This window comes from Cebidichthys violaceus, unplaced genomic scaffold (assembly GCF_023349555.1).
Source record: "Cebidichthys violaceus isolate CVI_PGR_0920_01 unplaced genomic scaffold, fCebVio1.0.p SCAF_15, whole genome shotgun sequence".
Classification (NCBI taxonomy): domain Eukaryota; kingdom Metazoa; phylum Chordata; class Actinopteri; order Perciformes; family Stichaeidae; genus Cebidichthys; species Cebidichthys violaceus.
This window is the reverse complement of record NW_027176318.1, coordinates 3,432,790-3,459,321: the sequence shown is the minus strand read 5'-3', so window position 1 is coordinate 3,459,321 and position 26,532 is coordinate 3,432,790. Positions and strand designations below refer to the sequence as shown.

General features: G+C 41.4%; 2 protein-coding genes across 2 annotated transcripts in view; one reads left to right on the top strand and one right to left on the bottom strand.

Annotated features, from left to right (window-relative positions):
* Window positions 1-740: 740 nt before the first annotated feature.
* zgc:163022 (putative ferric-chelate reductase 1) lies at window positions 741-17,160 on the top strand. The gene is made up of 15 exons (XM_068710314.1): window positions 741-927; window positions 8,020-8,156; window positions 8,584-8,681; window positions 8,816-8,957; window positions 10,134-10,331; window positions 10,807-10,908; window positions 11,042-11,186; window positions 12,945-13,052; window positions 13,941-14,053; window positions 14,876-14,962; window positions 15,086-15,177; window positions 15,515-15,573; window positions 15,729-15,872; window positions 16,870-16,889; window positions 16,971-17,160. Exons 1-15 carry the CDS (start codon window positions 741-743, stop codon window positions 17,058-17,060), a joined length of 1,722 nt encoding a protein of 573 aa, XP_068566415.1. The 3' UTR covers window positions 17,061-17,160.
* Window positions 17,161-20,373: 3,213 nt separating this feature from the next.
* cubn (cubilin (intrinsic factor-cobalamin receptor)) overlaps window positions 20,374-26,532 on the bottom strand; it is a 91,010-nt gene continuing 84,851 nt past the window's right edge. The window contains exons 62-67 of the mRNA XM_068709465.1: window positions 26,265-26,473; window positions 25,803-25,947; window positions 25,388-25,569; window positions 24,420-24,585; window positions 22,824-23,059; window positions 20,374-20,515 (exon numbers count right to left, since the gene is read on the bottom strand). Of these exons, the coding sequence (XP_068565566.1) occupies window positions 20,408-20,515; window positions 22,824-23,059; window positions 24,420-24,585; window positions 25,388-25,569; window positions 25,803-25,947; window positions 26,265-26,473 (1,046 nt within the window). The 3' untranslated portion in view covers window positions 20,374-20,407. The remainder of the gene's footprint in view (window positions 20,516-22,823; window positions 23,060-24,419; window positions 24,586-25,387; window positions 25,570-25,802; window positions 25,948-26,264; window positions 26,474-26,532) is intronic.

Genomic DNA, 26,532 nt, shown 5'->3' with positions numbered 1-26,532 from the left:
TTATGGAGCCATGCAAGTCCTGCAAATATTTCACAATAAAAGCCGTGCTTTAACAAATGAAGGAAGTGCTGGAAAATGTTGCTATTGTCATTATGAACATCAACAGTTCATTTTGACAGTCTATTTTTTCTGAGAACCGCAGGCACACAGAAAAAATTAGGCGATATGTGGAATCTCTAGGTGAGCCGCAGTCGAGTCGCACCTGAACCGAAAGCGGTCGTTAAGGTGGTTACACTTTTCACATGTGCTCGCCCCTGAGACACACAACAGCACTCTAACGCTATGCCCTGGTGACAGACCGTAACAAGCTGTAGGGACGGGTTTGGGAGGGGAGGAGGTAGGGAGGGGCTTTTGTTTTGTGTGGTGTGAAAAGCTTTCTAAATAACTTACAGAGTGTTCTAAATGAACAGCAATGTTGAAATTGAGAAGTTTTGAGATTACAAAATTATATTTTACATGTTTTCACAGTGAGATTAAAGTACCGTACTGGTGTAAGTTAAAAATGGAAATTTTCGATAAACCGAGCAGGCGTAGATCTGTGTACCTGTGATCTTCTCACAGTACTCCATACGTTCCTCCTCCCTCCCTCCCTTCTCCTTTTCTTCCCTCAGTCAGCCCTTGTTTCCCACACAGACTCCACCCAATTTGCTCTCAACTGAATAGCAGCATTATATTCCTCAAGGTCTCTGTTTTCACCAGCTGTATTCATGATCAGAGCGATAAGTGATCATTTCATTGCAATGGAACATGTAGTGCTGCTGCTGGTGTGTGTTACCCCTCTGGTTCGGGGCTACAGCTCCGGTAAAGTTATGGACAGCTGTGAAGACCTGCGACCCCACCACTCTGGGGTGAGCCCACAGACGGCACCGGCACCCTTCACCGTCACAACAGGCCACATCAGCTACAGACTTGGAGAGGAGGTGAAAGGTAAGCATCAAGCTTATCTAATCCCCGTCACCTAAACTAGTCACAATGGGCCCAATTGCACACTATTATGGGTACATCCCAAATCTCTTTATTTGTCATTTCCTCGCTCCTCGATCCTCGCTTGAACCGTAAGTTGTTTTTGCACCGCCATATTGACGGCCGTCCCAAAGCTCTTATTTCTGCTCTGAGGATCGAGCCATGAGCGAGGACGCACAACAACAGGCTTCCAGGAAGTGTTTTAACGGCCGACACGCCCCCTCATTGTTCATCAGTTATGTGATTGGACGCTGCAGCTGATCGGACTGACTGACTGACTGCAGTTTCACACCAGAGTGAAGACAGATCACAGATTAAACTCTAGTTTTATGTTTGAATAGTTTTCTGATTCACCATCTGGTATAAATATATGTTCATTGTAGACTGAACAACAAAGGGACCACAAACAACTTTCTTCATTTATTGAAAAGATTTGTCTTTTCATGATCTGATATTTCCCTCAATAACTTTTATTATGGATACAATTAAAGTCCGAGAGAACTTTTTACATCATTTATTATCATTTTCAATCAGTCACGTGAGGCTGCTCATTCCTGACATGAAGTTGCCGTTTGGACTCTCCATGAGTCATGGCTTCTTCTTCACGCCTTCTTTCTCTGTTGTGACGTCGTCTTTGTCACGCGGTCAGATCATCCTTGTATATTTTGTCACCAGTGTTCATTGACGGGGCTGTAGTTGTGGACGTTGACATGGTGCCTGTGGGTTTTAATAAATCTTGTTCGTCTTCTTCATCCTGAGTGTTGAGTGGTGGGTGTTTGCTATAATGTTGATTGTGCCTGGAGAGTATACGGCAGCGGCGGTTTGGAGTCCAGATCAGGATCCACTGAAAAAGATAAAGGTTAGCAGTATGTTTTCCTTTTTCATCAATTTATCTGTCTTATTGTTCTATGTTTCTTCCTTATTTGTTTGTCTGTTTGTTTATTTTGCAGCACACCAATCAACAGTGAAACTGTAAGTGAGCCAGAGTTAGCCAGAGAGGCTAGTTTTCATCTGCCGTCCCCGGCCAGATGTTTGAAAGCAGCCTAAACATTACAAAATTTCAAATTAAAATGGAATTAAAATTCATAGATAGACAGTAACCTATAGATAAAACCAATACACATACAAGCAAAAGAAAAGTGTGCAAGCAGAGCAGACATAACAGGCTGCAGCATGCGTCAGGCAGAACAAACCCACCTACAGTACAAGCACATATATAATACTGAGGCACATAACTTACACATAAAAAATGGAAAATAGCAACACTGAACAAGACAAATGCACATATAGGCAAAACAAGCAGGCAGGATGCTTGCACACCTGATTGGCACCAAGCCCTTCCTTAAGGCTGTGTTTGAATGTTGTGTGTGTGTTTTGTGTGCGTATATGTGGTGGCAGAGCATTCCACGAGTGAGCTGCCTTCACAGAGAATGTAGAGTTGCTAAAAGAGCTTGACCTATGTGAAATGACACAATCACCTCTTGAAGCAGATCTAGTGAGTCTGCTGCTTTGAGCGCTTTGTTTAATAAAATCACTAAGCGGAGGCGGGGCCATACCATGTAAAATGTTAAAAACCGGACACACATCAGTGAATTTAATGAGGTTCTCCCAACTCATGATATGTGTTTGATGAGGATATTGCAGTGATGGTGACTTTTTTTTTTTATCAAGTGTTTTTAGAGCTTGTTTATGGAGAATATGAATCGATGTTAATGTTGTGCTGCTGGCTTGTGCCCAGCTGGTTAAGCAGTAGGTCAGATGGGGGACAATCATCGCATTAAAATACAGTTTTGCAGCCTGCATGGTTAGACTGTTTCTTATCTGAAAATCATGAGATTCAATTTTAAGACCTTTGTCACATGTTTTACCTGCTTTTTAAAAGAGAGATTAGAATCAATAAAAAATCCTAAATATTTAAAATCTGACACTACCTGTAGCCTCTCACCAGCAACATAAACATCTGGCTCCGGTGACACTTTGCAAGCCATCTTTGTGAAGAACATACAAACAGTCTTTTTTAACATTCAGGTGAAGGCCGGAATCTGCAAGCCATTTAGTTACATTTGTCATTGTGGACGTGAGTTTAAGTGGAAGTGACCTGACCTTTATTTCTTAATCTCTTTCTTTCCCTTACTTGTGCTTACTCTCTCCACATACTATATGCTTCCCAGTCCGCTTTAAATGGTTTACATAACTTTCTTTCTCTCTTGGACGTTTTATTTTATGTTTTTTCTGCTTTGCATGTTGTCTCTCTGCTCCAAACACGTTTTGAGTTGATCCAATTGTTGTAGGCTGAAACCGTTCCCTTTTCACGAAAACCCCATTTGTATCCATTCTTCCAATTGTTTGACAGTCCGGCTGTCTTTGTCCCACATACATTTATTATTAGAGGTACAATGCTCAGGCTTGGACTTACTTTGATTTTTACCTTATCTCTACTTTATTGTCTCCTGTATCTTCAGAACAATCTGGTCCAATCAAAATGTAGTTCAACTTTGAAAGGATACACCAAATTGTCTTAAATACGACAAGTTAACACCCTATAATGTGTGAGAATAGCGCTTTACCACTTCGAAGTGTTCGTTCGACAATAGAATGATTTCTCACCAGGTAAGATTATTTTTCCCAATTCCAGGATCAGAGCGGCAAGAGGAAAGCCTCTCACCTTCCGGGAGCAATCCACTATTCTTTGCATGCTTCTGTCGTCCAACAGAGTCAAGATTACTCGTCTGATACCATCCTCGTAGCCATGTTGGGGTGGAATTAATCCTATTCATTTCCCTGTGAGAAATAACCGTAATGAGTGTGTATGTATTTAAGCATTTTATTGAACACTTAATTATAATTTAAGTGTTTGTTTGTCTATAATTCAGCTGAATGGTCAGAGCTCTTTCACCACAGATGATTTGAAGGTCTAACAACAAGTCTAAGTTTTTGCAGAGCATAATATGCTTCACACAAACTGAACAGCTTGTTCCAGCTGCGCGTTAACCCTTTCGCAGGCGTACTCCCTTTTCAGATAGAGCTAAGATGTCAAGGCCTTGGCATGTGCTGATGTTTTTGATTTTGTGAGAAAAGCATAGGGAGGGCGTCAGGTTGAGGTTACAGCAAATCAGACATAGGACACATGTGTTTGGCGGCGAGTTCTGCTCTCTCTCTTTCTATGTGTACAACACTTGGCCACTCTGTCGTGGTTGGTGCCCCACCATTTTTTTAATATATAAATACGCCACTGCCGAGGTCATAGGAAGTCAGTCGGCCATCCCTGGGTATATGCCCACTGTCCAGAGGGCAAATCGGCTAGGAACCACTACACTGCATTGAATTTACCTTTGATAATGGCCAACTTAACTTATTCATATTATATAATTATCACCTATGTTTGTTTTTTTTGCTAAGATTACCATATTTCTACAATTAAAAGCCTGTATTTGTGTACTGGAGCCATTCAAGTCCTGTAAAGATGTCACAGTAAAAGCTGTGTGTTAATAAATGCTGGGATTCTGTATACAGAAATGCTTCAGGGATTCTGGAACAGAAAGTGTTGAGTAAAGAAAACTATAAATATATTTTTTTTTACTCTAGAATCTCTAGATGAGCCACAGCTGAAAGCGGTCGTTATATGGTTACACTTTTCAAAACACAGCACAGACAACGTTCACTGCAGTATTTATGATGCAAAATGCATTAATAATATAAAATAAATTGAGAGCAAACTCATCTCATCTCATCTTCACCCGCTTATCCGAGATCGGGTCGCGGGGGCAACAGCTCCAGCAGGGGACCCCAAACTTCCCTTTCCCGGGCCACATCAGCCAGCTCTGACTGGGGGATCCCGAGGCGCTCCCATGCCAGTTTGGAGATATAGTCCCTCCATCTGGTCCTGGGCCTCCCTCGGGGTCTCCTCCCAGCTGGTCGTGCCTGGAACACCTCCCTAGGGATGTGCCCAGGTGGCATCCTTACCAGATGCCCGAACCACGCAAAGGAGCAGCGGCTCTACTCCGAGTCCCTCACGGATGACCGAACTTCTCACCCTATCTCTAAGGGAGATGCCAGCCACCCTCCTGAGGAAACCCATTTCGGCTGCTTGTACCCGCAATCTAATTCTTTCGGTCATGACCCAGTCCACATGACCATAGGTGAGGGTAGGAACGAAGATTGCCCGGTAGATAGAAAGCTTTGCCTTGCGGCTCAGCTCTCTTTTCATCACAACGGTGCGGTAGAGCGACTGCAATACCGCCCCAGCTGCTCCGATTCTCCGGACAATCTCACGTTCCATTGTTCCCTCACTCGCGAACAAGACCCCGAGGTACTTGAACTCCTTCACTTGGGGTAAGGACTCATTCCCTACCCGGAGTGGGCAATCCACCGGTTTCCTGCTGAGAACCACGGCCTCAGATTTAGAGGTGCTGATCCTCATCCCAACCGCTTCACACTCGGCTGCGAACCGATCCAGTGAGTGCTGGAGGTCACAGCCTGATGAAGACATCAGGACCACATCATCTGCAAACAGCAACGATGCAATCCTTAGCCCACCGAACTGTAAATACTCCTCCCCACGACTACGCCTCGATAACCTGTCCATGAATACCACAAAAAGGATTGGTGACAAAGCGCAGCCCTGGCGGAGGCCAACCCTCACCGGAAACGAGTCCGACTTACTGCCGAGGACCCGGACACAGCTCTCGCTTTGGGCGTACAGGGATTGGATGGCCCCCAGAAGTGGCCCCCTCACCCCATACTCCCGCAGCACCTCCCACAGTATCTCCCGGGGGACCCGGTCATACGCCTTCTCCAGGTCCACAAAACACATGTAGACCGGATGGGCGTATTCCCAAGCCCCCTCCAGGATCCTTGCGAGAGTGAAGAGCTGGTCTGTTGTTCCACGGCCAGGACGGAATCCGCATTGTTCCTCTTCAATCCGAGGTTCGACTATCGGCCGAACCCTCCTTTCCAGCACTTTGGAGTAGACTTTACCAGGGAGGCTGAGTAGTGTGATACCGCGGTAATTGGCACACACCCTCTGATCCCCCTTTTTGAACAGGGGAACCACCACCCCGGTCTGCCACTCCCTAGGCACCGTCCCAGACCTCCACACAATGTTCAAGAGACGTGTCATCCAAGACAGCCCCTCCACACCCAGTGCCTTCAGCATTTCTGGACGGATCTCATCAATCCCTGGAGCTTTGCCACTGCGGAGTTGTTTGACTACCTCAGTGACTTCCACCAGGGAAATTGATGATGCTCCCCCATCAGCCTCCAGCTCTGCCTCTACCATAGAGGGCGTATTAGTCAGATTCAGGAGTTCCTCAAAGTGTTCCTTCCACTGCCCGATTACCCCCTCAGTTGAAGTCAACAGAGTCCCATCCTTACTGTATACAGCTTGGATGTTTCCCCGTTTCCCCCTCCTGAGGTTCCGGATGGTTTTCCAGAAACACCTTGGTGCCGACCGAAAGTCCTTCTCCATGGCTACTCCGAACTCCTCCCACACCCGCTGCTTTGCCTCCTTCACAGCAGCGGCTGTAGCCCTTCGGGTTTGTCCCCTCTCCGGGGAGCCATCACCTTAACGTGGTGGAGAGGTTTGAGTGAGTGCCCCCATGAGAGCAAACTATCGGTTATAAATGTTTTATTGCAAGTAAAATGTGTTCGTGATTTAAAATGTATTGATGTGACTCCAAAAATTTGTTTGCGAATACAAAAAGTTTGGTTTGCTGAATCTTGTTTGCGGGACCTATGCTGGAAGATGTAACACACGTCTATTTGTCGGTCTTGTTGAATACTCTGCTCTGATAAGTCAATGTTCTGATCATAGACTGGACCACATCCAGATCATTTTTAATAAAATCAACAAAATCATTATTAAATCAATATTTTGTGTAAATTTTGAGATTTTTTTTAGAATATGCTGGATGATGTCCAGCGAGCAGGTCATTATTGTAAAATGAGCCCGGACATGGTGAGTGCGGAGGACTGCTTGCATCACCCTGAAGGGATCAATAATGACCAGCCTGATGTAAATCAACCCTTACATGTTGTTAAGCTGACTGGCCAATAGAGTCGTGCCCCAAAACCAAAGACATTCAGCTCAACAGTTTACCCTTAAAACCTATTCTTTTTGATTGCATGATAAAAGCACATAAGTAACCCCACAGATTATCCGATTATCATCTCATCTCATCTCATCTTCATCCGCTTATCCGGGATTGAGTCGCGGGGGCAACAGCTCCAGCAGGGGACCCCAAACTTCCCTTTCCCGAGCCACATCAGCCAGCTCTGACTGGGGGGATCCCGAAGCTGAGTTCTTAGGTCCTTGACCCAGGGTTTCAGTCGGCAGCCCCTAAGCTTGGGAATAGTCTCCCAATAAGCTTGTGTATTATACATAGAGTTTTTTTTTTTACTTGTGTCTTATGTCTGTTTCCCTTGTATATTTCACCTGGATGTTTTCATCTTTGTTTTATTTATTCCAAACATTCTCTTTTTTTCATCGTTTCCAATTTGAGGATTTGCAGTTTTCCTCTGTTATACATCATTATCTCCGGTGTAAGCCTGGGGAGAGGTACAGTATGTGTTTGTTTGTGTGTGGGACTATCCACTGGAAATGTTGCATTCTGCTGCAGCAACCTGCACAATATTTGGGGTGGCAGTTTTCGCTGCATGCTCAAGGACCTCTCATGGCTGTGGAGACTCACACTTTCTCAAAACACTTTTTATAGCTTGTGTTATGCTGCCACTGACTCCTGCTTTGTGCTCACTCGCCACTCTTAATTGGCCACTGGCTGGCAGAGGTCGGTAGTGATAACGGCTGAGTGCAGCGCCGACCCCCAGAGACACAGTGGGGCAGAGACAGTATGCACGCTGTTACTGTTTTGAACGGTGTGTTATACTAACCTCTAACAGCTACCGGAAGTGCACACACTGCTGTACCTCTGTTATGTACAGCAGTTATGTTATGCTCAGTGTGCAGTGTCTCGTAATATCTGAATTCATTGTCAGTTGGGCTTTTCTGGCTTCTAACACTGAGCTGTTGTTTTTTTTGGGGGGGTTTTGTTTTCGCAGTTCAGATCCAGGCTCCAGCCTCCACACCATTCATTGGTTTCCTGTTACAGGCTAGAGAGGTAGGAGGTCGGTCTCCTGTGGGCTCCTTCGCTGTGACAGCAGGGGCCACTCAGCTCCTCACCTGCAGCCAGAGACCTGTGAGTTCCCTCCCATTCAGCAGACTTTACTGTGAGCAACGCCATTGTTTCAAATCTTCCATACGCCTGATATCAGTGTGTACTTGCAGCTAACGTATTGAAAGCAGCATGTTAGTGGCAGCTTAGCAGTAGTGTCCCTGTGCCTGCACAGAACGCTTTCATACAGAGTAATTTGGCTGTGTTAAGAACTCAATACACAATAAATGTAGATATACATTTAAAACAGAAGAAAAAAGAATGTTAACAATAAGGTAATACACCTTCAGATAGCACATCTGATGACCTCCTTTTCCCTTGTTCTCTGTCTCCATGTGTGTATGTGTGTGTGTGTGTGTGTGTGTGTGTGTGTGTGTGTGTGTGTGTGTGTGTGTGTGTGTGTGTGTGTGTGTGTGTGTTTGTGTGTGTGTGCACTCATGCATGCGTCCAGAACTCTGCTGTGTCCCACAGATCAGATTCTGTTAAGACCTCCATTCAGGCGACATGGAGATCAGAAGCATCAGGAGACATTAAATCTATTCAGTTCCAGTAGGAGTGAATTAAACTATTTTGTTCTATTCCATTCCTTTCTTTATTGCTATTCTCAAGTGGGTCTTCAAAGTGAGTTTTTACTTTGCGGAATCCCTATGTGTTTCAACCTTGATTCATTGGTGTCTCTGCAGTGCGTCCTTCGTGCAGAATTACAACACGTTCTGGGTTGATGTTACAAGTCCTGCCATTAACTTCACTAATGACAATAGTGGTGGATCTACACGTCTCCCCACAACACCAACAACCACAACATATCAACCTGCACCACCTGTTGTAAGTAAATGATGATTAGGAACGAGGTGAAACTAGCTGTCGAACTACCAAACAAGAAACTAAGCTGATAGCCCCACGGGCCAAATACGGTACACATTACAATCTTCACGGGGACGAAAAAAATTAGATGAACTATAGTTAAAGTCCAGAGGTTTAGATTGATTGACTCTTGAAATTTATCTTAAATTTGGGTGCACTTTGGGTTTAGGCACGCGTCTTGGCTATCTGTCAAACCCAGACCCTTCTGAGGGGTCATATTCTGGGTTTGTAATGCCTGTATTACTTAATTATCCACCCCTTCACCCTGGGACCCTTTGCCCAACCCCTTAATGTCTCAGCGGCCTGACTGAAGGGTGCGGGACCACCCCATCCCACAACACCAGCCATGATAAGGAGTTGGAGGAACTTTGTGTTATTAAAAAATATGCTTTTGCATATTTGGCAACTTTATTAGACCCTGGGGCTGATGAGGGTCTACTGTTCCCTGCAACATCCTGCAACTCATCCGGTGTTGCTGAACGCTGTGAGGACCTAATGACATAATGGGGGGTATCTGGCAGCTTTCCCAACTCTAACAATTTGTTCTTTTTATTTCAGATCTCTTTAGCTCTTTTAGCTATAGCTTTAGCTAATATGTTCTACTGTTTAGCAAAGGTGTTAACAATTCCCTAATGTTACTGACTCCTTTTTGCTTCCAGGGCTGAGTATTACATTTTGAACTCTTTAGCATCTGTATGATGCGCATCATCTAATTCCAATGTACGCATCCGTGTCGTTATTAGACACTCAAAACAACGAACATAGTATTAAGAGCAAGGTGCTTTATAAGGGTGGGCGGGAGGAGCGGTGGATGGGAAAAAAACAAACACTGGACTTTTACTCAGCGGATAAGCATTCCTGTACCGTGTGAAACCAAAAGTTTAGTTATTTAGAAAATATTTTGTTGATTGACGTTGGGTCACTTGACGGTTCGCCACTCAGTCACATGCAGTTGTAGTCGCTAGCTTATGTTAATTACACGCATACTCATTTCAAGCCAAACCATGATGTTAACATTTCACGTTAACCACACGTTACAATGTAAACCGCAACCATGCTTGAACCTTCAAGCGTCAACATACTTCCCAAAAGCTTGCCCCCTGCTTATATGAGCATGTTTTTGTCTTTTTCCTGCAGGGAAGTATCACCAGTGCAGATTGCGGTGTCACCAAGCTCTGTTTCAGTCAGCCTTCAAACTGTAACCCTACAGCCAATGCTGAATGTTTTTTCATGTCAGCCATGATGTTGTCTCCAACTGCTGCAGCCATCCGCTATGAGATGACAGGTCCATCTGATGGATATGTCTCTTTTGGATTCTCAGATGATCAGGTCATGGTAATGTGAAGACAAAATGCTTGGTTCAGTGAAGGTTTTCTGTTTTGTAACAATTCTAACAATAAGGCTCTTAAGGTGCATTGTTCACATACTTGCCTTCATACTTTCTATGTACTTGGAGGATTAAAAACGATATCAATCTTAGATCAGATCAGGCAGAGCATCCATCACCAACATCGGAACTATTTCCCTTTATAATCTCAGACTGCTCAATTGTACATTAAAGTAATCTGCTTGAGAGTTGTAGAGTTATGAACATTCACCAATGTTCATTTCTTACTACACATTCTGATATACAGCCGTCAAAGTTCAGGTGCTTAATTCCATCTTGTGGATACATAGTGCCACAAAATGGAATTAAGCACTGCCGACACAGATTTTTTTTTTGATTGCTTGAAAGTTACTTGTGTTTGAAAAAAAAAATTCCCCTCTGATGAAAGCCTTCGGTTTTATTCTTAACTCTGTCTTTCTGCAGGGAAACGATGACATTTATATTTGTGGCATTGGCAGTGACGACGTAGTGCGGTTGCAGCATGCCTTTTCAACAGGTCAAACGGCTCCACAAGCTATTCCTCTGGTACTGAAGTTCATCTGATACCACTGATTTATATCTGAACAAGGTGTAAAGCCAGAATCCTGCTTGGCATATTGTGAAACTGCACATTAATGTGTGGATTTAACTTGATTTTAAAATGATATCTAACCACCAGGGTAATGTTTCTGATGTGAGAGCGTCAGTGCTTGATGGGATTATCAGCTGTTCCTTCACCTCCATAGACGTTGTTTCTACTCAGAGGACCACTGGCTTCAACAAAACCTACTATCTCCTGTTTGCCCATGGACCCAACAGCAGAGGTAATTTAGGCGTAATTACTTGAACGAGGGCCTCCAAACTGGTCATGCCACATGGAGAAAAAGTTATATAATGAGTCAGTCCATGAGTCTTTTAATTTCAGAGATTTATCTTTATCTTAATGAGCAGGTTTTGCCGTTTGTGATGTACCAATAAATCAGTTGTGAGATGATTTTTCCACTATTAAAGGAACAGTTCTTAACATTTAGGAGGATTAATAGGCAGCAATGGAATATAATATGCATAATTATGTTGTTATGCATATTATAACAAGACCAAAACCAATAATGTGTTAGTCTGTCTCTCAATACTTTCTGACTTCCACATCCTGTCTGTGAATCCCAGTCCCAAACCCATTGGTTCCTATTGAAGATGTCAATCCTTAAAAACAGCTCACAAAATCTACAGTTTCCAGCAGGAAGTTACTGGTAATTTTAGTCCCGGGACTACTTTTCAAGAAACCAAAAGGTTCCTTCAGCCTATTGTTGTCTGAGTTTCCACAGCAGTCTAAAGACCAGGAAACCTGGTGGTCACAGAGACAAACACTCTCTGCAGGCTGCAATCCAGTTCAATTATTTAATAAAAAAAAAAAAAAACATGTTTATTAAAAAACAAACCAGAGGTTTTGTTTCACTTCGTAATGACATTTACTGCTGATGGACGTTAATGTAGTAAATGAAGTGAAGAGCAGGAAAAGGAAACTAATTCCATCTGTCTCCACAGCAGTGACATGCGGTGAGGTTGGTGGCTGGTGAGGCTCTGACACTACATAAATCAGATTTACAAATATATGGACCCAATAGAGAAGCTTAAATCACCATTCAATTGGCAGCCTGCACATTGACTACTGGTTGTTTTTCATATTTCATATCAGCATTCTTTACACACATATAGCTAAAGTACATATTTGATTCCACCGGGAGCGTTTCAGAAGCAGAGCGCTCACGGGCGCCACCCGCGAAAATTGTGAGAATCGTGAGATTCCGCGATAATATCTGTGTAACAACCAGGATGTATAAAGAGAACAACAAACACATTAAAGGTTACTTTACCTGTCCGACGTTGAATTGCTGTGGATTTGGTCATCTTTCCTTGTTTTTTGAGACATTTTTAAGCTTGGATATAGAATCTTACATTCTTGTGGTCAAAGCAAAATATAAGAAGAAGAAAAGTGTAGAAGAAGAGCAACAACAGAACAAGCATAAACTGACCCGTGGGCTCTCGCTCGCCCTCTTCTTTGAGGCAGAGTACTGTTTGCCTCCCCTCTGTGCTTTTTCACTGCGGTTTCTGTCAGATCAGCAACACTAAATATGTTCTACACAGACGTGAAATACATTACCTATTCTATGTAAAGAAAGGACATATAATAAAAGAGTCTACAAATGTTACAGTGGTGACAAACAATGAGAAAGCAAAAGGCACTCAACCCAGTTAGTGAGGGATTCACAATCTGAGGTGAGGCTCAGCTCGTCGCTGCCTCACCTCACGTGTCTCCTCTCTGTTTGAACAGGAGATGTGCTAATTCAGCAATTTTGATTATAAAAATGCTTGAAATGATTGGAATCATACAAAAACTACATTTATAGCACAGATCAGTAGAGACATATTCATATTTATTTTATTTTAGCATTATTTGTCCACAGTAAATCATCTGTTGCATGGGGACTACTTTCAGTGGTGTATTTAAACACATTTGCTTTAGTGAGTATTTGTGGCAGCAGAATATTCAGCGAAGTCTGTTTCATGCATATCCCCTACAGGACAAATCCAGTTCCATACAGGTACCTTCATCAGCTCTGACAAAGTAGACATCTCCAGACCTTGGATTGTCAGAAAAGCAGGTTGGCCTCATATCATCAAAGCTCATGGTAAGATCCCTCTCCATCAAGGAGAACCAAACACAGTTGAGGTGTTGTCCGACAGGACAAGCATATGCTTCCCTCTCAGGTATGGCAGGAAGTATTTGAGTGCTAGGTGCAATGTGCTACTTGAGTGCTAGTGCTAGGTACAGTGTGATTGAATGACTCCATGCAATCGTGTGCAGACCACTGCCTCCGAGTTGTTCTGCCACACTGCACCCTACCCTCAAAAGCAGGCATCTGTCATGACAACAACTCGGCGGTATGGAACACTACGTTCCATACCGCCCCTATGGGAAAGCCCCTTGACAGATATGCGCTCATAGAGCAAGTAGGCACTGCTGGGACACCCTTAGCGTCCTGCGTCCTTTTTACGAAAAAGTAAGTAGTAGAACCCCGCAGCTGTGACAGGGGGTCCACTGTCTTAATTGCACCCTTGGCCAAGGAGCACAGCTAACTCCTGGCTCAGGGCTGGGGCCTTGGGTTTTGGGTGGGTAACTGCTCTAATGGAAGCACAGAGAAGCGTGTAAGACTCCAACTTTGCTTCTTCTACTCTGGGTTGTCATAGTTAAGATCCACTAATAAACTGGGTCAGATTTCTAGATATGAGATCTGCTATATCCAGGATGAATCCCGTCACTCCTAATCAGACCAGGTCTTCCCCAGAAAGTCTGCCAATTATATACAAAGCCCACATTGTTAATATGTCCATGGGTAACACTCTTTCTTGGTATTTATTTTGAAATGCATATGCATTTTTGATTCCTGTCTCTGTTATAAACTTTTGTAGTCACCTCACAGAGAGAAGTTTTGTATTAAAACAAGTAACAAAAATGGATGTTGAGTCATAAAACAGTTTGGTGTTTTGCAGCATTACAACTTTAAATTGTGTTTCAGGGGCACTGACGCTGATAGCCTGGATGACCATCGGATCACTTGGAATGATGGTAGCCAGATATCTGAAAGGGATGACCAAAAGACAGAAGTACGGCAAAGATATCTGGTTTCTGGTGAGATTCAGAACCAATGTCTATGTGCCATAAAATAACTTTATGTATCCCACATTTCATCAAGTTGTTGTATGCATTCTCAGAGAGAGAGACAAGAACAAAACATTTGGAAAACTAGCCACAAAATGATATAAATTATAAAATTGAAGACAACATCATATGAAGACAGATGGCCCGACTATGTAAACAAAGCAAGAATAGTTTTGAATAAGACACAGAGGGAGAACAACTTCATTTTCTGCCCAGGTAGACATTACTCCACTATATATTTACATAGCAAATTGTTATTTGATGCTATATTCATGTTCAGAATGTTAAATACAGCTTCTTTTAAGGATAAATATGGTCACAAAATATTTTATTTACTATATAAAATAAAAAAGTTACTGTGTAAAATCTCAAAAATAATGCCAAACATCCTTCATAATTTACCAAAACTGAGATCTCTTCATATTGATTACTGGGGATATTAATAAGATAAACATTTTAGATGGATAATATAGATCGTGTCCAAATTATCTCAGCAGGAAGCACTGTGCATCTAATCTGCCTTTAACCAAGGCTGCACGCTACCAAAAAAATAAATGATTAACAAAAAATACATCACATTTAAAGGAAATACACCATCAAAACCATATTCTCATGAGAGAATATCAGAGTATGTGTGGGTGTGTTTAGTTGATGTTAAATGGGTTATTGTAGTAACACCCTTCAGAGAGCTTGTTACTAACCTGCCCTCTCTTAGGTGTAGTTGATTTTGCACATCTTCTGAGATCTTAATATGTTCAGCTGTATAATGTTGCACTGTTTTTGTTCCTCCAGGTCCACGTTGCAGTGATGAGTGTGACAATAGCAGCCACAATCATCGCCTTCATCCTCTCCTTCTCATACGTCAAAGCCTGGTCTGGGGTCAGTATATTTCTATATATATATATATAGATCTGTTCCTATTAACCCCGGATCTGGCCTTATCGTTAACAGTTTTTAGTGTCATCGGATTATGTCAGTGAATGTCAGTGTTGTTGTTTTCAGGGAGCCCATCCTGTGTTAGGCTGCTTGGTTATGATCCTTTCGTTCCTCCAGCCCATACTGGCTCTGCTGCGCTGTGGACCACAACATCCACGGTAGGTACCTTGCTGCGTGTGTGTGTGTGTGTGTGTGTGTGTGTGTGTGTGTGTGTGTGTTTGAATCAACAAACCCTCAAATCTATATATAACGAAATAGGCCAACAGTTATGGGTGCTCTGCTTACGTTATTCAAATAAGAAAACATAACATATAGAGGGGACCAGGATGTGACACCGATGACGATCATTAGATGTGATTGAAAGCTCCTAACAAGCTAGTAAATGGACCCTGAGTGTGAACCGTTTTGTCAAACTACTGCCGCCAAGGTCAACAATGACGGACCGTCTCTTTTCAGCAGCTGACCATTTCATATTTTTCCTCTTTTCTTTTACAGACGGTTTCTGTTTAACTGGTCCCATGCTTTAATTGGAGTGTCTATAAAAGCTTTAGCTGGTAAGATCTCGTCTTGCATTATGAACTGATACATACCCTAAAAGTTACCTGCTTTAGTACACTCTTTGATACAAATTAAAAAAAAAGGATATGATACTACTGTCAACCCTTTCTACACGTTTTTTAAAATTCTGTGTTCTTATGACATCACACAGTTGCAGCCATATTAACAGGCCTGAAGTTGATTGACAGCAGTCTGGACCAATGGATGATGAAAGTGATGGGTGGTTTGGTTGGCTGGGAAGCTTTGTTCTACATTCTGTTGGAAGTCCATTTAAAATGGAAGGTTAACAGTGCAGGTAAATATATAAAATGTAAATATATATATATATATATATATGTATATATATATATATATATATACATAGTATCTGTCTCCTAGTAATATTAGTATTACTGTATAGTGGCTCGTATTGTGTGTCAATTTGCTTGTTTTATGTTTATGCTTGTTGAACGGATGTATTGATGAAGTATTGACTTTTCACTTGCAAAAGTTGTATTGCACTTACAGTAAGAGCGTAGTTGTCGTAGTAATTAATCACTGTCCGCTGCGGCGTCTATGCTCGCTAACTTCCCTCTGTGTGTGTGTGTGTGTGTGTGTGTGTGTGTGTGTGTGTGTGTGTGTGTGTGTGTGTGTGGTGTGTGTGTGCTTGTGTATTTGTGTTTGTGTAGTTGGAGGAGCTCAGCCCCAACAGAGAAAGCACAGGAGATGGCTGCTGCAGAGTGATAATAAATCAGCCTTTACCACAATATTTGTGCAGATAAAAGAAATTATAACGTCAGAGCTCATCAATACTCCGCTCTTTAATAATTTAGCACTGGGGCCCTTTTAATACCGGGTTATAGTGACTTTTGCTAATAACACAGCTATTAACTCGCTCCTAGCACTGGGATCCCCTGAATGTCTTGGTGATGAGCTCAACGTTTTTTTCAAATTCAGATAGATATGTAGATGAGGTTATGCGACATTTAGCGCATTCTACACATACAATATGTGTATCGTATGTGTAATGGTGATGAAATCAGCTTCATTCATTTATTCATATTGAGGTAGCAACTAGCTCACAAGCTACAGCAGCTACATGCAGATTCACTTGTTGCTACACTTTCTGGTGTAACCAAGTCTGTTTGTTATTTGGGTCCAGTTGATGTTGTGCACCTTAATTGATGGGTCTGTGTCAAGTTTGAGTACGATATTAGTCCTTTTTGGACTACACATACAAACATATGTACTGTAGAAAATTTGTATAAGTATCTTGCAGCAACTTTAATTAATCTATTTTCTCCGGATTTCAGATATTTTGGAATCAAAAAAGGTAAGACAAAAAAGGCTAAAAAATAAATAAAGTAACAATTACCTGCTGCTGATTTCTAATGTAAATTGCATTGCATTTCAGATAACAGTTGATGTCCTGCTGATGGCTCTGTTCTTCCTGGGACATTTTGCCTTTTTGGTGACACTGTTGGTTGGAATCGGGAAGTCATGAGAAGAGCAACAACATAGCAAAAACAATCCGCTTAAGCATGAGCATTTCTAATTTTATATAACTAGAATTTGTGAAAATGATTATTATTATTTTTTTTAAATTATTTTAATCAAGTGCTTGAAAATGTTGTATAAATATAATAATAATAAGATTTACAATGTGTTGTGTTGTAAAGCCAGATTTATTTTGAAATGTTGATATAAATAGTGAATGTACAACTCATATGTATGTTACCATGCATTTATGTTTGTAATTATCTAAGTAGACATAAATGATAAGTTCAGAGATGATAAGCAACATCAATCAATTTTGTTTTAAGTTGTGCTGTCATTAACATTACGTTATTCTACTAACCACTCAAGTAATGCTGTCTCTTGTATTTCAACTCAGTCCCGAACCAAATCTTTTTTGTGACATGATTTTATCAAATCAAATGTCACTAACTTCGAGCTGATCGTAGAGTCACCAATGATGGAGAACATGCAAATTGTCTGTATTAATGTTATTAATTAATTGAAGCCTGCTCTTCTGGTTCTGGTTCTGATGGAGTTCCACCAAAAATAGAGGAAAACCTAAAGAACCCAGTCAGATAAGTGCCCTCATCTTAGCAGCCTCACTGTACATCTTTAATCCATCCTCCATGTATTTGTTAAGGCATACATCAAAAATATTGGTGGAAGTGAACGACCTTTGAATTCATCATACATGGCTGTCAGTTTATGGAGGACCATCCACAGGTGTTCACAGTGATCCACAAATATCTCACCATCCACAATCATGTATATATGTGTTTGTATTTTGTAAGTCAAAAGTGATATGCCAATATGCATAACCAACCATACACTTTAATTTAGTATAACAATAATATAGGTCCTATAAATGTAAATCATTTTACCACAAAAACACGTTAAGTCTAACGGATTCGTGGATCCATTTGTACATGTAAAACGGGTTTGCGGATTTTTGGATCGATTCGGGTCAGTTTGTGGGGGTGAAAGCATCAGATATTCATGAAAATGACCTGGAACTGTAAAACAGGCTGTTCCGATGTGTACTTTATTGAATAATATCATGTAAACTCTGTTACGTTGTTCATTCTGTACACATAACATCTATCACACTTCTGTCTATCCTGATAGAGGGATCCCTCCTCTGTTGCTCTCCCTAAGGTTTCTGCCTCTATTCTCCCCATTAAACGTTTTTTTTGGGGGGAGTTCTCTGCATGTGAGGGTCCCGGGACAGAGGATGTCGCATGTGTACAGATTGTAAAGCCCTCTGAGGTAAATTTGTGATTTGTGATTTTGGGCTATACAAAAATGAATAGAATTGAATTAAACTATGCTTTCTTTCACAAAATCCACGTTTAGGCAGGAGATCCACTCAAATCTGGATAATGTGAAAGAACATACAGTATCTGATTTTCTACAAGTAATTGCTTTTAATTAGCAGATTTTCCATTTTCAAGCACTTTTCTTGAAAAACTATTGCTTCTATCATTATACTGCCTAAAGGCACCATTTCTCACTTTAAGCTCCCAAAACATGTTTTGGCAGGAGATACACTCGAATCTGGATATTGTAAAAGAACACACAGTATATATGATTTTTTTTTTTTTAAGTAACTGTCTCAAAACAGCATATATTCCACTTTCATCTACTTTTCATGAACAATAATTTCCATAGTTGTACTATCCAAAGACACAAATTCTCCCAAAAGACATTTTGGCAGGACAAAGTATCAGCATTTCTATTTAGTGTACCTGGACAGTATTGGATGGTGTAATTGAAGTTTGCCATTTGGGCCGCCCATCGTTGTTATCCTGCTCCAACCTGGGCCGTCTCGAGGTGCACCAATTTGGTTGTTGTCTGTAAATACTGTAAATTATGCCCCATAGAGATAATCTTTAAACTGTTTTGTGACAGCCCATTTCAGAGCCAACAGCTCCCTAGTTTAAACAAGCTATAGTTCTGGTTGTTGTGCTCTGCTGGGTGGAGGCTGTGGCTGGCATAGGCAATTACTCGCTCCTTGTCTTCTTGTACCTGCAGCACTGTTTTCTTTGTGTTGTCCTGTTAAAAGTCTTGCAATACAATAATTTAACAAAGTGTAATGGTGAATGGACATCACTTTTGAATTGTGATGTGGTAAGGTCATGAGTTGTCAAGAGATTGTTGTTTTTTTTTGTTTTCCCTGAGACTAAAAAGCTTCCTTTTTATACATGGAACTGTCTTTATGTATGAATAAAGACATACTCATTGAAAACAAAGCATATTTAGTAGGGGTGTAACGGTTCACAAAATTCTCAGTTCAGTTCAGTTCAATACAGTGGTGCCACGGTTCGGAACGTTTTCAATACAGCAAAAAAGCAGAAACGCCAAATCCTCGCTGGTGACACTCGAGGGGTCTGAAGAACATGGGTTTTCATCTCCATTCAGTAGAGAGGTAATGTGTCTCCACAGCAGTGACGTGGGGTGAGGTCCATGTCTGGTGAGGCTCTGACACTACATAAGTCTGATTTACACATATATGAACCCAATAGAGAAGCTTAAATCACCATTCAACTGGCAGCCTGCACATTGACTACTGGTTGTTTTCCATATTTCATATCAGCATTATTTACACACATATAGGTAAAGTACATATTTGATTCCACTGGGAGCGTTTCAGAAGCAGAGCGCTTGCGGGCGAATTGCTGTTGATTTGGTCATATTTCCCTGTTTTTTGAGACATTTTTAAGCTTGGATATAGAATCTTACATTCTTGTGGTCAAAGCAAAATATCAGAAGAAGAAAAGTGTGGAAGAAGAGCAACAACAGAACAAGCATAAACTGACCCGTGGGCTCTCGCTCGCCCTCTTCTTTGAGGCAGAGTACTGTTTGCCTCCCCTCTGTGCTTTTTCACTGCGGTTTCTGTCAGATCAGCAACACTACATATGTTCTACACAGACGTGAAATACATTACCTATTCTATGTAAAGAAAGGACATATAATAAAAGAGTCTACAAATATTACAGTGGTGACAAACAATGAGAAAGCAAAAGGCACTCAACCCAGATTGTGAGGGATTCACAATCTGAGGTGAGGCTCAGCTCGTCACTGCAAAGATCAGTAGAGAAATATTAATATTTATTTTATTTTTGCATTATTTGTTTTTTACTTGTCAGCCCCTGACCGCACGTCCCTGGAAATGACAAATGACAAATCATGTAAGTGTTATCTCAATATAGATTTATTATTAATATCATTATTATGACAGTTTGGTTAAAAAATAAATGCGAAGCAGGTTTAAAACATGATTAGGAAACAAGTCAGCAACTGTCTGCATGCGTGTGACTCTTGAAGGGCATTCTTTCAACTGCTCCATGTGAGTCTGAAACCTGAAGGTAGGCTGGCATACTGGGCTTGGAAAACAATGTAGACTTGATGGGAAGAGGCTGTGAACGGAGCAATGTTGGTTTCCTGCACAAACAACACAGAGAGCACAAACAAATATTACATATATATATTCTTATATACATATACATATACATCCTTGTATATCTAAACGCAGACATGATCCTTACTGACTTTTTCCCAGAGATATGTATACTGTATATGGCTCAGAAATACACAGGAAGGCACGGCACCTCACTCACATCCCTTTCACCTGACACTAACGTCTACTCCGCTACTGTCATTTTATGTGAATCAGCTGTTTTTCTAAAACTACTGCTATGTTCTAGGGATTCTATCCACAAAAAGATGCTAGAGGGGCTTTTATTTTGAAACAGGAACAGTATGTGTTGATAAAAATGAATATGAACTTTTTCATGTCTTTGACATACATACAAAAAAACTCATTGAAACTGTACTAATGCTGCTGGTATGAAGTCTCTAGTACATATCTGATGGTGAGACCCGGTTGTAAGGCCTGGTGGGGATTCAAATTAGGCCCAACGGGCTATTTAGCTAGCATTGCCTCACATATAGCCTTCTTCATGCTGGCTGAATACCAATATTCATAATGACAGGATTATACTATATACCCCCTTTGATTACTATGTCTATACGGACTGGTATGTTCTTGTTTGCTATACAGCTAATAAACTATTGTGTACAACTAAAAAGAGAAATCTCACGCTTGTGTCAAGGGGATTTCCCAAGTGATGTCATGCCTAATATTAAGATGGGGATTCCCCCGGCTGCATGCAGCATGTTTTTATTATTATTATTATTTATTATTTAGTATTTCAAATCTGCTTGTCTCTAAAGACAGACTGCAGCATTTTAACCACCTAAGTTTGCTGCATAGATAACTACTCAATATCACTGAGTGTGTGTGTGTGTGTGTGTGTGTGTGTGTGTGTGTGTGTGTGTGTGTGACGGATCTAGAGGGAAGTGGAAGCTCCCGGGAAACCTAAAGGACTCTCTCATCAACACACAGTCAGAAATTCTCCAATACGGCACCGAGACACCGAGTCACAGGACTCATTGGTTCAAACAGACAGAATAAACAAAATAAACAACACTTTTTCATGTTGATTTTTCGTATCGTGTCTCTTCTCCAGTATAAAACCTGTGAACAGTTTCATTTCATTCATTGTCCACGCTGGATCTTCTTTGTTTCAAGTAGTAAACAGAAACATTGAGCCTAATTTATGTTATGGTCATCCCTTAATCAGAGGATAAAGAGGACACTTAACCCCAAATTGCTCCCGCAGGCTGTTCCTGCGTGTATGAATAGGTATGAATGGGTAGATAGTCCTGATGCACCTTGCATGGTAGCCCCTATCATCAGTGTATGAATGGGTGTGAATGGGTAGACAGTCCTGATGCACCTTGCAATTGTAGCCCCTATCATCAGTGTATGAATGGGTGTGAATGGGTGAATGATGACATGTAGTGTTGTCGAAAGACTAGAAAAGCGCTATACAGTCCATTTACCATTTTTACCATAATGTACCTTATATTGTGATTGGAAAAAAAATCAGAAAATTGTGTGCTCAATAGACCATGTCTGTTATGATAAAAAGTAAATATGAAGAGTATCAACATGTTGCAGTGTCCTTTAACTTTGATCATTCCAGTTTAGATGTAGATGTTCATGTGAAATAAATTGTATTTTTATTATACTTTGGTGTCTAATTTCATTCTGTTCATCAGGCAACACACCTTTGATGAGATATTAATGTTCTGAATGTCATATACTGCTTTTTAAAATGAATTGAATGGACTGGATGTGAGGCTAGGCTCATAAATTGAAAACTGTTTTGCGGTGACATAAATATTCCACTAAAACCCTATTTGTGTGGGATCGGTATTACCAGGGGATATTAAACTATATCATATACATATTTAATAATATAATATCACATCATAAAATCTTATTTATGTTTATATATCATTCATAAAGACCTCTATACCATGTAGTGAGATGGTCCTCCTGAATTTGCACACAAGATGCTGTCAAAACTTTCATTTAGAATTGTTGCTAACCCAACCTCCATGATTCTCGATTAAGACAAAGGCAGAAAAAAAAAGAAAATGAAAACCTTGCAGAAGAAAACCCCTGACACAAATCACTTAAATTATCATATGACATCTGTAAAATGTGGCAGAATATGTGGCAGAATTATGGACGTGTCAGATTCTTGCGGGATTAAGATCACAGACGACCTCTGTAATTATTACAGATTGCGAGCGGTCAACAGGTAATACTAGTCCTGTGCATATAGGGCTTAAGTTTGCATTACAGGGGAAGAAGTGACTGCTTTCTCGGGTTACGTACCACTCCGCAGTAAGGTCCAGCAGGCAGTGAGGAGGTGTCTGGGCCATCATACAGCTTCAAGAAGTTGTTCTGGCAATCTCCAGGGTCATCAATGCTGATCTGGGCAAAGGTGATGGTCACCACACGACCTCTGGGTGCCATGATGCCCCATTCACAGTGGGTACTGTTCGGATAGGTGCCTGGGTAGTTGGGGCTTGAGAATGAGCCATGGTCTCCATACAGAGTACCGCCGCAACCTAGTACACAATTATGTAAAACAAAAGATGCTTCAGCTTAAAGACAAACGGGATAAGCAAACAGAAAGTCAGGAAATATTTCTACTGATCCCAGGCCGCATCATTACAAGCAATAATAACCATGGAAATAACCTAGAAGAGTTCAGAAACGTGACAATACACCTGCCATCCCATCAATACATGTTCCATAACCTAAAATAAATATGTTGTGTAAAAACGGCTACATCTAACTATACTGCTAATCATGAGACCAGATTTGATTTTGGAGAATGCTGCCATAACACGGTGATAACAGTGAAGTGAGATTGATCAATCAGCGGACTAACTGATATGCAGTGGCAGACGAGGACGGATGAGACAATGCTGATGTCATCAAGGTGTTCTCATCTTGGACTTTACGACTACAGACGTGCCGAGTAAAGAGAAAGCTTGTGTTTGTGTGTGGCGTGGAATTGATAAAACACTGGTGATTGCAAGTAGACAGGGTCTAACGAAAGACACTATGGTATTGCATAATAAGAAATGTGGGATCCAGTATGTTTGGAGCTAGGCTCATACTAGGGACAGAATGTTCTGGACATTTTGGTTTTGGCTTGCCTCATAGACCATGAGAGATTTCTATGACCATTCATAGAAAAGAAGAAACAAATCTTGTTTAAAATGTCTGTATTATTTGAATGTATGAGAGCTTTGAATGTCAACGATGAAAGCCTCATGTTTTGTGGTTTTGTAACACACCATGGTGGGACCTGATCCAACCACACAATAGATTTTACTCACCATCTTAAGTTTAAGATGTATAATTTCGTCGGGTTCTTTGAGTCTAATTGTGTCAGCTTTGAATAAAGTGCCATGGTGGCAATTCTATGGGCCTATTCTATGCTGCTGAATCCTGTAGCACCCTAAATACATTTGTTTTTTTCATATGCCTATTTTGAACCCAGGGGGGAGAGGGTATCATCAGGATCTTGATGGTTCCTACTTCCAGGAAGTGAACTGTTTGGTTTGTTTTTTTGTAAACATGCTTTCAATTGGCCTTTAAAGGGGGATCGTGCAACTGACCTGTTGTTAATTAGCCGGTCAGGTGCATGTGTCTGAACACCTTTGTCTTTTTGTTGTATATCTCTGTGTGTGAGTGTGTGTGCAGGTGGGTGGGAGGGGCTTTAGAGTGTCGTATTCTGCCCTGTTGGTGTTTCTGTGTGTGTGTTTTTTGTATGTATTCTAAATCTGGAAGCTAAGAATTGTTATGTATGAATTAGTGACAGCAACTGTTTTAGTCTTTGGTTGGAATGGAAACCTTTAAGCTCTTGATGTTTCATGGAACCTGGTTTGACATGATATGAAACAGTTTAGCCCTGACCGTGAGGGGAGGATGTCCATGTGGCCTCAAAGCCATCACGGGCCATGGAGAAGTCACTCTTGAAGCGTAAGTAGAGCAGGTTGGATTGTGGGAAGATGGGGCTGGGCAAGGTGTTGCCGCAGAACCGACCAATCAGTGGCGAGTCCGCTGTACTGCCATTACGGATCTAAGAGACAACAGAGTGCTGGGATTTACTGACACATCCCCCCAGACAGAAGGGTCAGACATACTACTGCCAGCTCGCATTTCCTGTACATGGACCACATACATTTGGCTATGTTGCTCATTTATAGACATTTTACAAATTAGCTTTTTCAACACCAGCAAGTGACTCTCGGGACTTTCCCCTTTTATACTTTGTTTTTACACCATCAAAGCTCTCGAGTCTGCTGGTATTCCTGTAGCTGCTGTGGAAAGAGTAGGACCTGTTGCTGCCCCATATTCACATTTCACAATCAAACTTATAAACATATAAACTCTGAAGGATCCTCTCCATTATTCTGACATGCCAGATGGATTTGTTACACATAGTTTATCTGAGAGCTGATTGGTCCGTGCTCTGGTTTATCGGTCACAAACACAATACTTGTCAGATAGATTATTGTATCCCGATATTTGTATCCAGCTGCCGTGCAAAGTAACCCTTCAATAATGTTGTCAGACACTTATTATAACAATCTGAGCAAAAACACAGACGCTGCACAATTACCCTTGCAGCTTGTTTATGGCTGCCAGTTACATTGTTCTCAATTAATACCGGAACTATTTCAAAAACTGTTGTCCCCATTAGTCACTAATTATTAGTCAAAAACATGGGAAAATGGAGTCCAGGTTGAAAACCACCAAAGTTACACTTAAAGTTGATTACTGTACATGTGATTGTTCATACATATGCCATATTGTAAGTTGATATGGCAAATATACTTATTTTATCTAAATATGTCTCTGAATGTTTGTAGTTCTTTTACCTCCACGAAGTCAAATTCACATTGGCTGTGGGTCTCCACATCAAAATTGTTAAAGAAGAAGGAGATGTAGCTGTTCTGCGGGGCCCTTAGGATGACGGTGCAGTCCATGCTGTGGGGGTAGATGTCAGGCCAGCCTGGACTCTTCAGGTAGCCATATTCCTGTTCATAGGTCCGGCTACAGCCTGGAAATCACCACCAGCACATTTAGAGCAAGTTCCCTCAGTACCCATCATGCGCATCATCTCAAAACCTGTTGTGCACTTTTCATTGGGACTTTTTTTTAATATACATGCTCTCTTTTTTTAATCCAAACTTGCACATGTAAGTGATATACACACATCTGAAGCCCTAAGTTGTTTTAGGTAACGAAGTAGAACTGCCTCTACTTAGGCGTAGGTTTACAACAGGTACGTACTGGCGATCTGATAGGTGAAACTCAGGCCATTTCCTGTCATGAAGGTGTCAGATTTGAAGTGCACAAGGATTGTTCTGCTGTAGCTGTAGAAGTCCGGTGGATGGTCATCTGATGCACAGAACTTATGTGACTGCCCATAGTCTCCCTGGAAACACAAGAGTCACCTCATTCAGAATAAATATTACAATATCACAACTGCGCATGAGGTTGTTTTTTTTTGATGCATTTGATAATTCTCATCTCTCTACAGTGATTAAAAGTAGTTTCAAACCTGTTCAAAGGAACTCTGGTCAGTTTAGTTTGGTTTGCTGAGACTGGTCACTCAGACTCTGGTGCAGACTAAACAACAGAACTAGTCTTACCTGTAATGTTGTCTGAGTCTCACTTCCAAGCAGACTCGTATGGTACTATTTATTTGGTGTGAAAGCTAAGCACCCACGTTTTAAGACACATAACACTCACTATAGGCCAGTCTTTCATCTCCAGGTAGTTTGTGGAGCAGCTCTGGCTAGGCTGAAGGACGAAAGTCTGGACTGAAATCTGGATGGATTCCTGGGCTGGAGCATCCAGGACCCAGCGGCAGGAGGTGTAAGCAGGATAGGCATTGGGGAAGGAAGGCGAAACCATGGTCTGTATGGTGGTGGTGGCATTTAGATTTCCGCCGCAGAACACTGAGGGAAGGCAGACACATCGAGAGGTTTGAAAAATGTGCGAAATGAAAAGTCTAGCA

Bases quoted from the DNA above. Each gene is read 5' to 3' on its own strand.
- zgc:163022 (XM_068710314.1), top strand. From the start codon at position 741: ATGGAACATGTAGTGCTGCTGCTGGTGTGTGTTACCCCTCTGGTTCGG. The intron at 13,053-13,940 runs GTAAGATCCCTC...ATTGTGTTTCAG, and splicing joins TCATATCATCAAAGCTCATG to GGGCACTGACGCTGATAGCC. The intron at 15,178-15,514 runs GTAGGTACCTTG...TTTCTTTTACAG, and splicing joins TGTGGACCACAACATCCACG to ACGGTTTCTGTTTAACTGGT.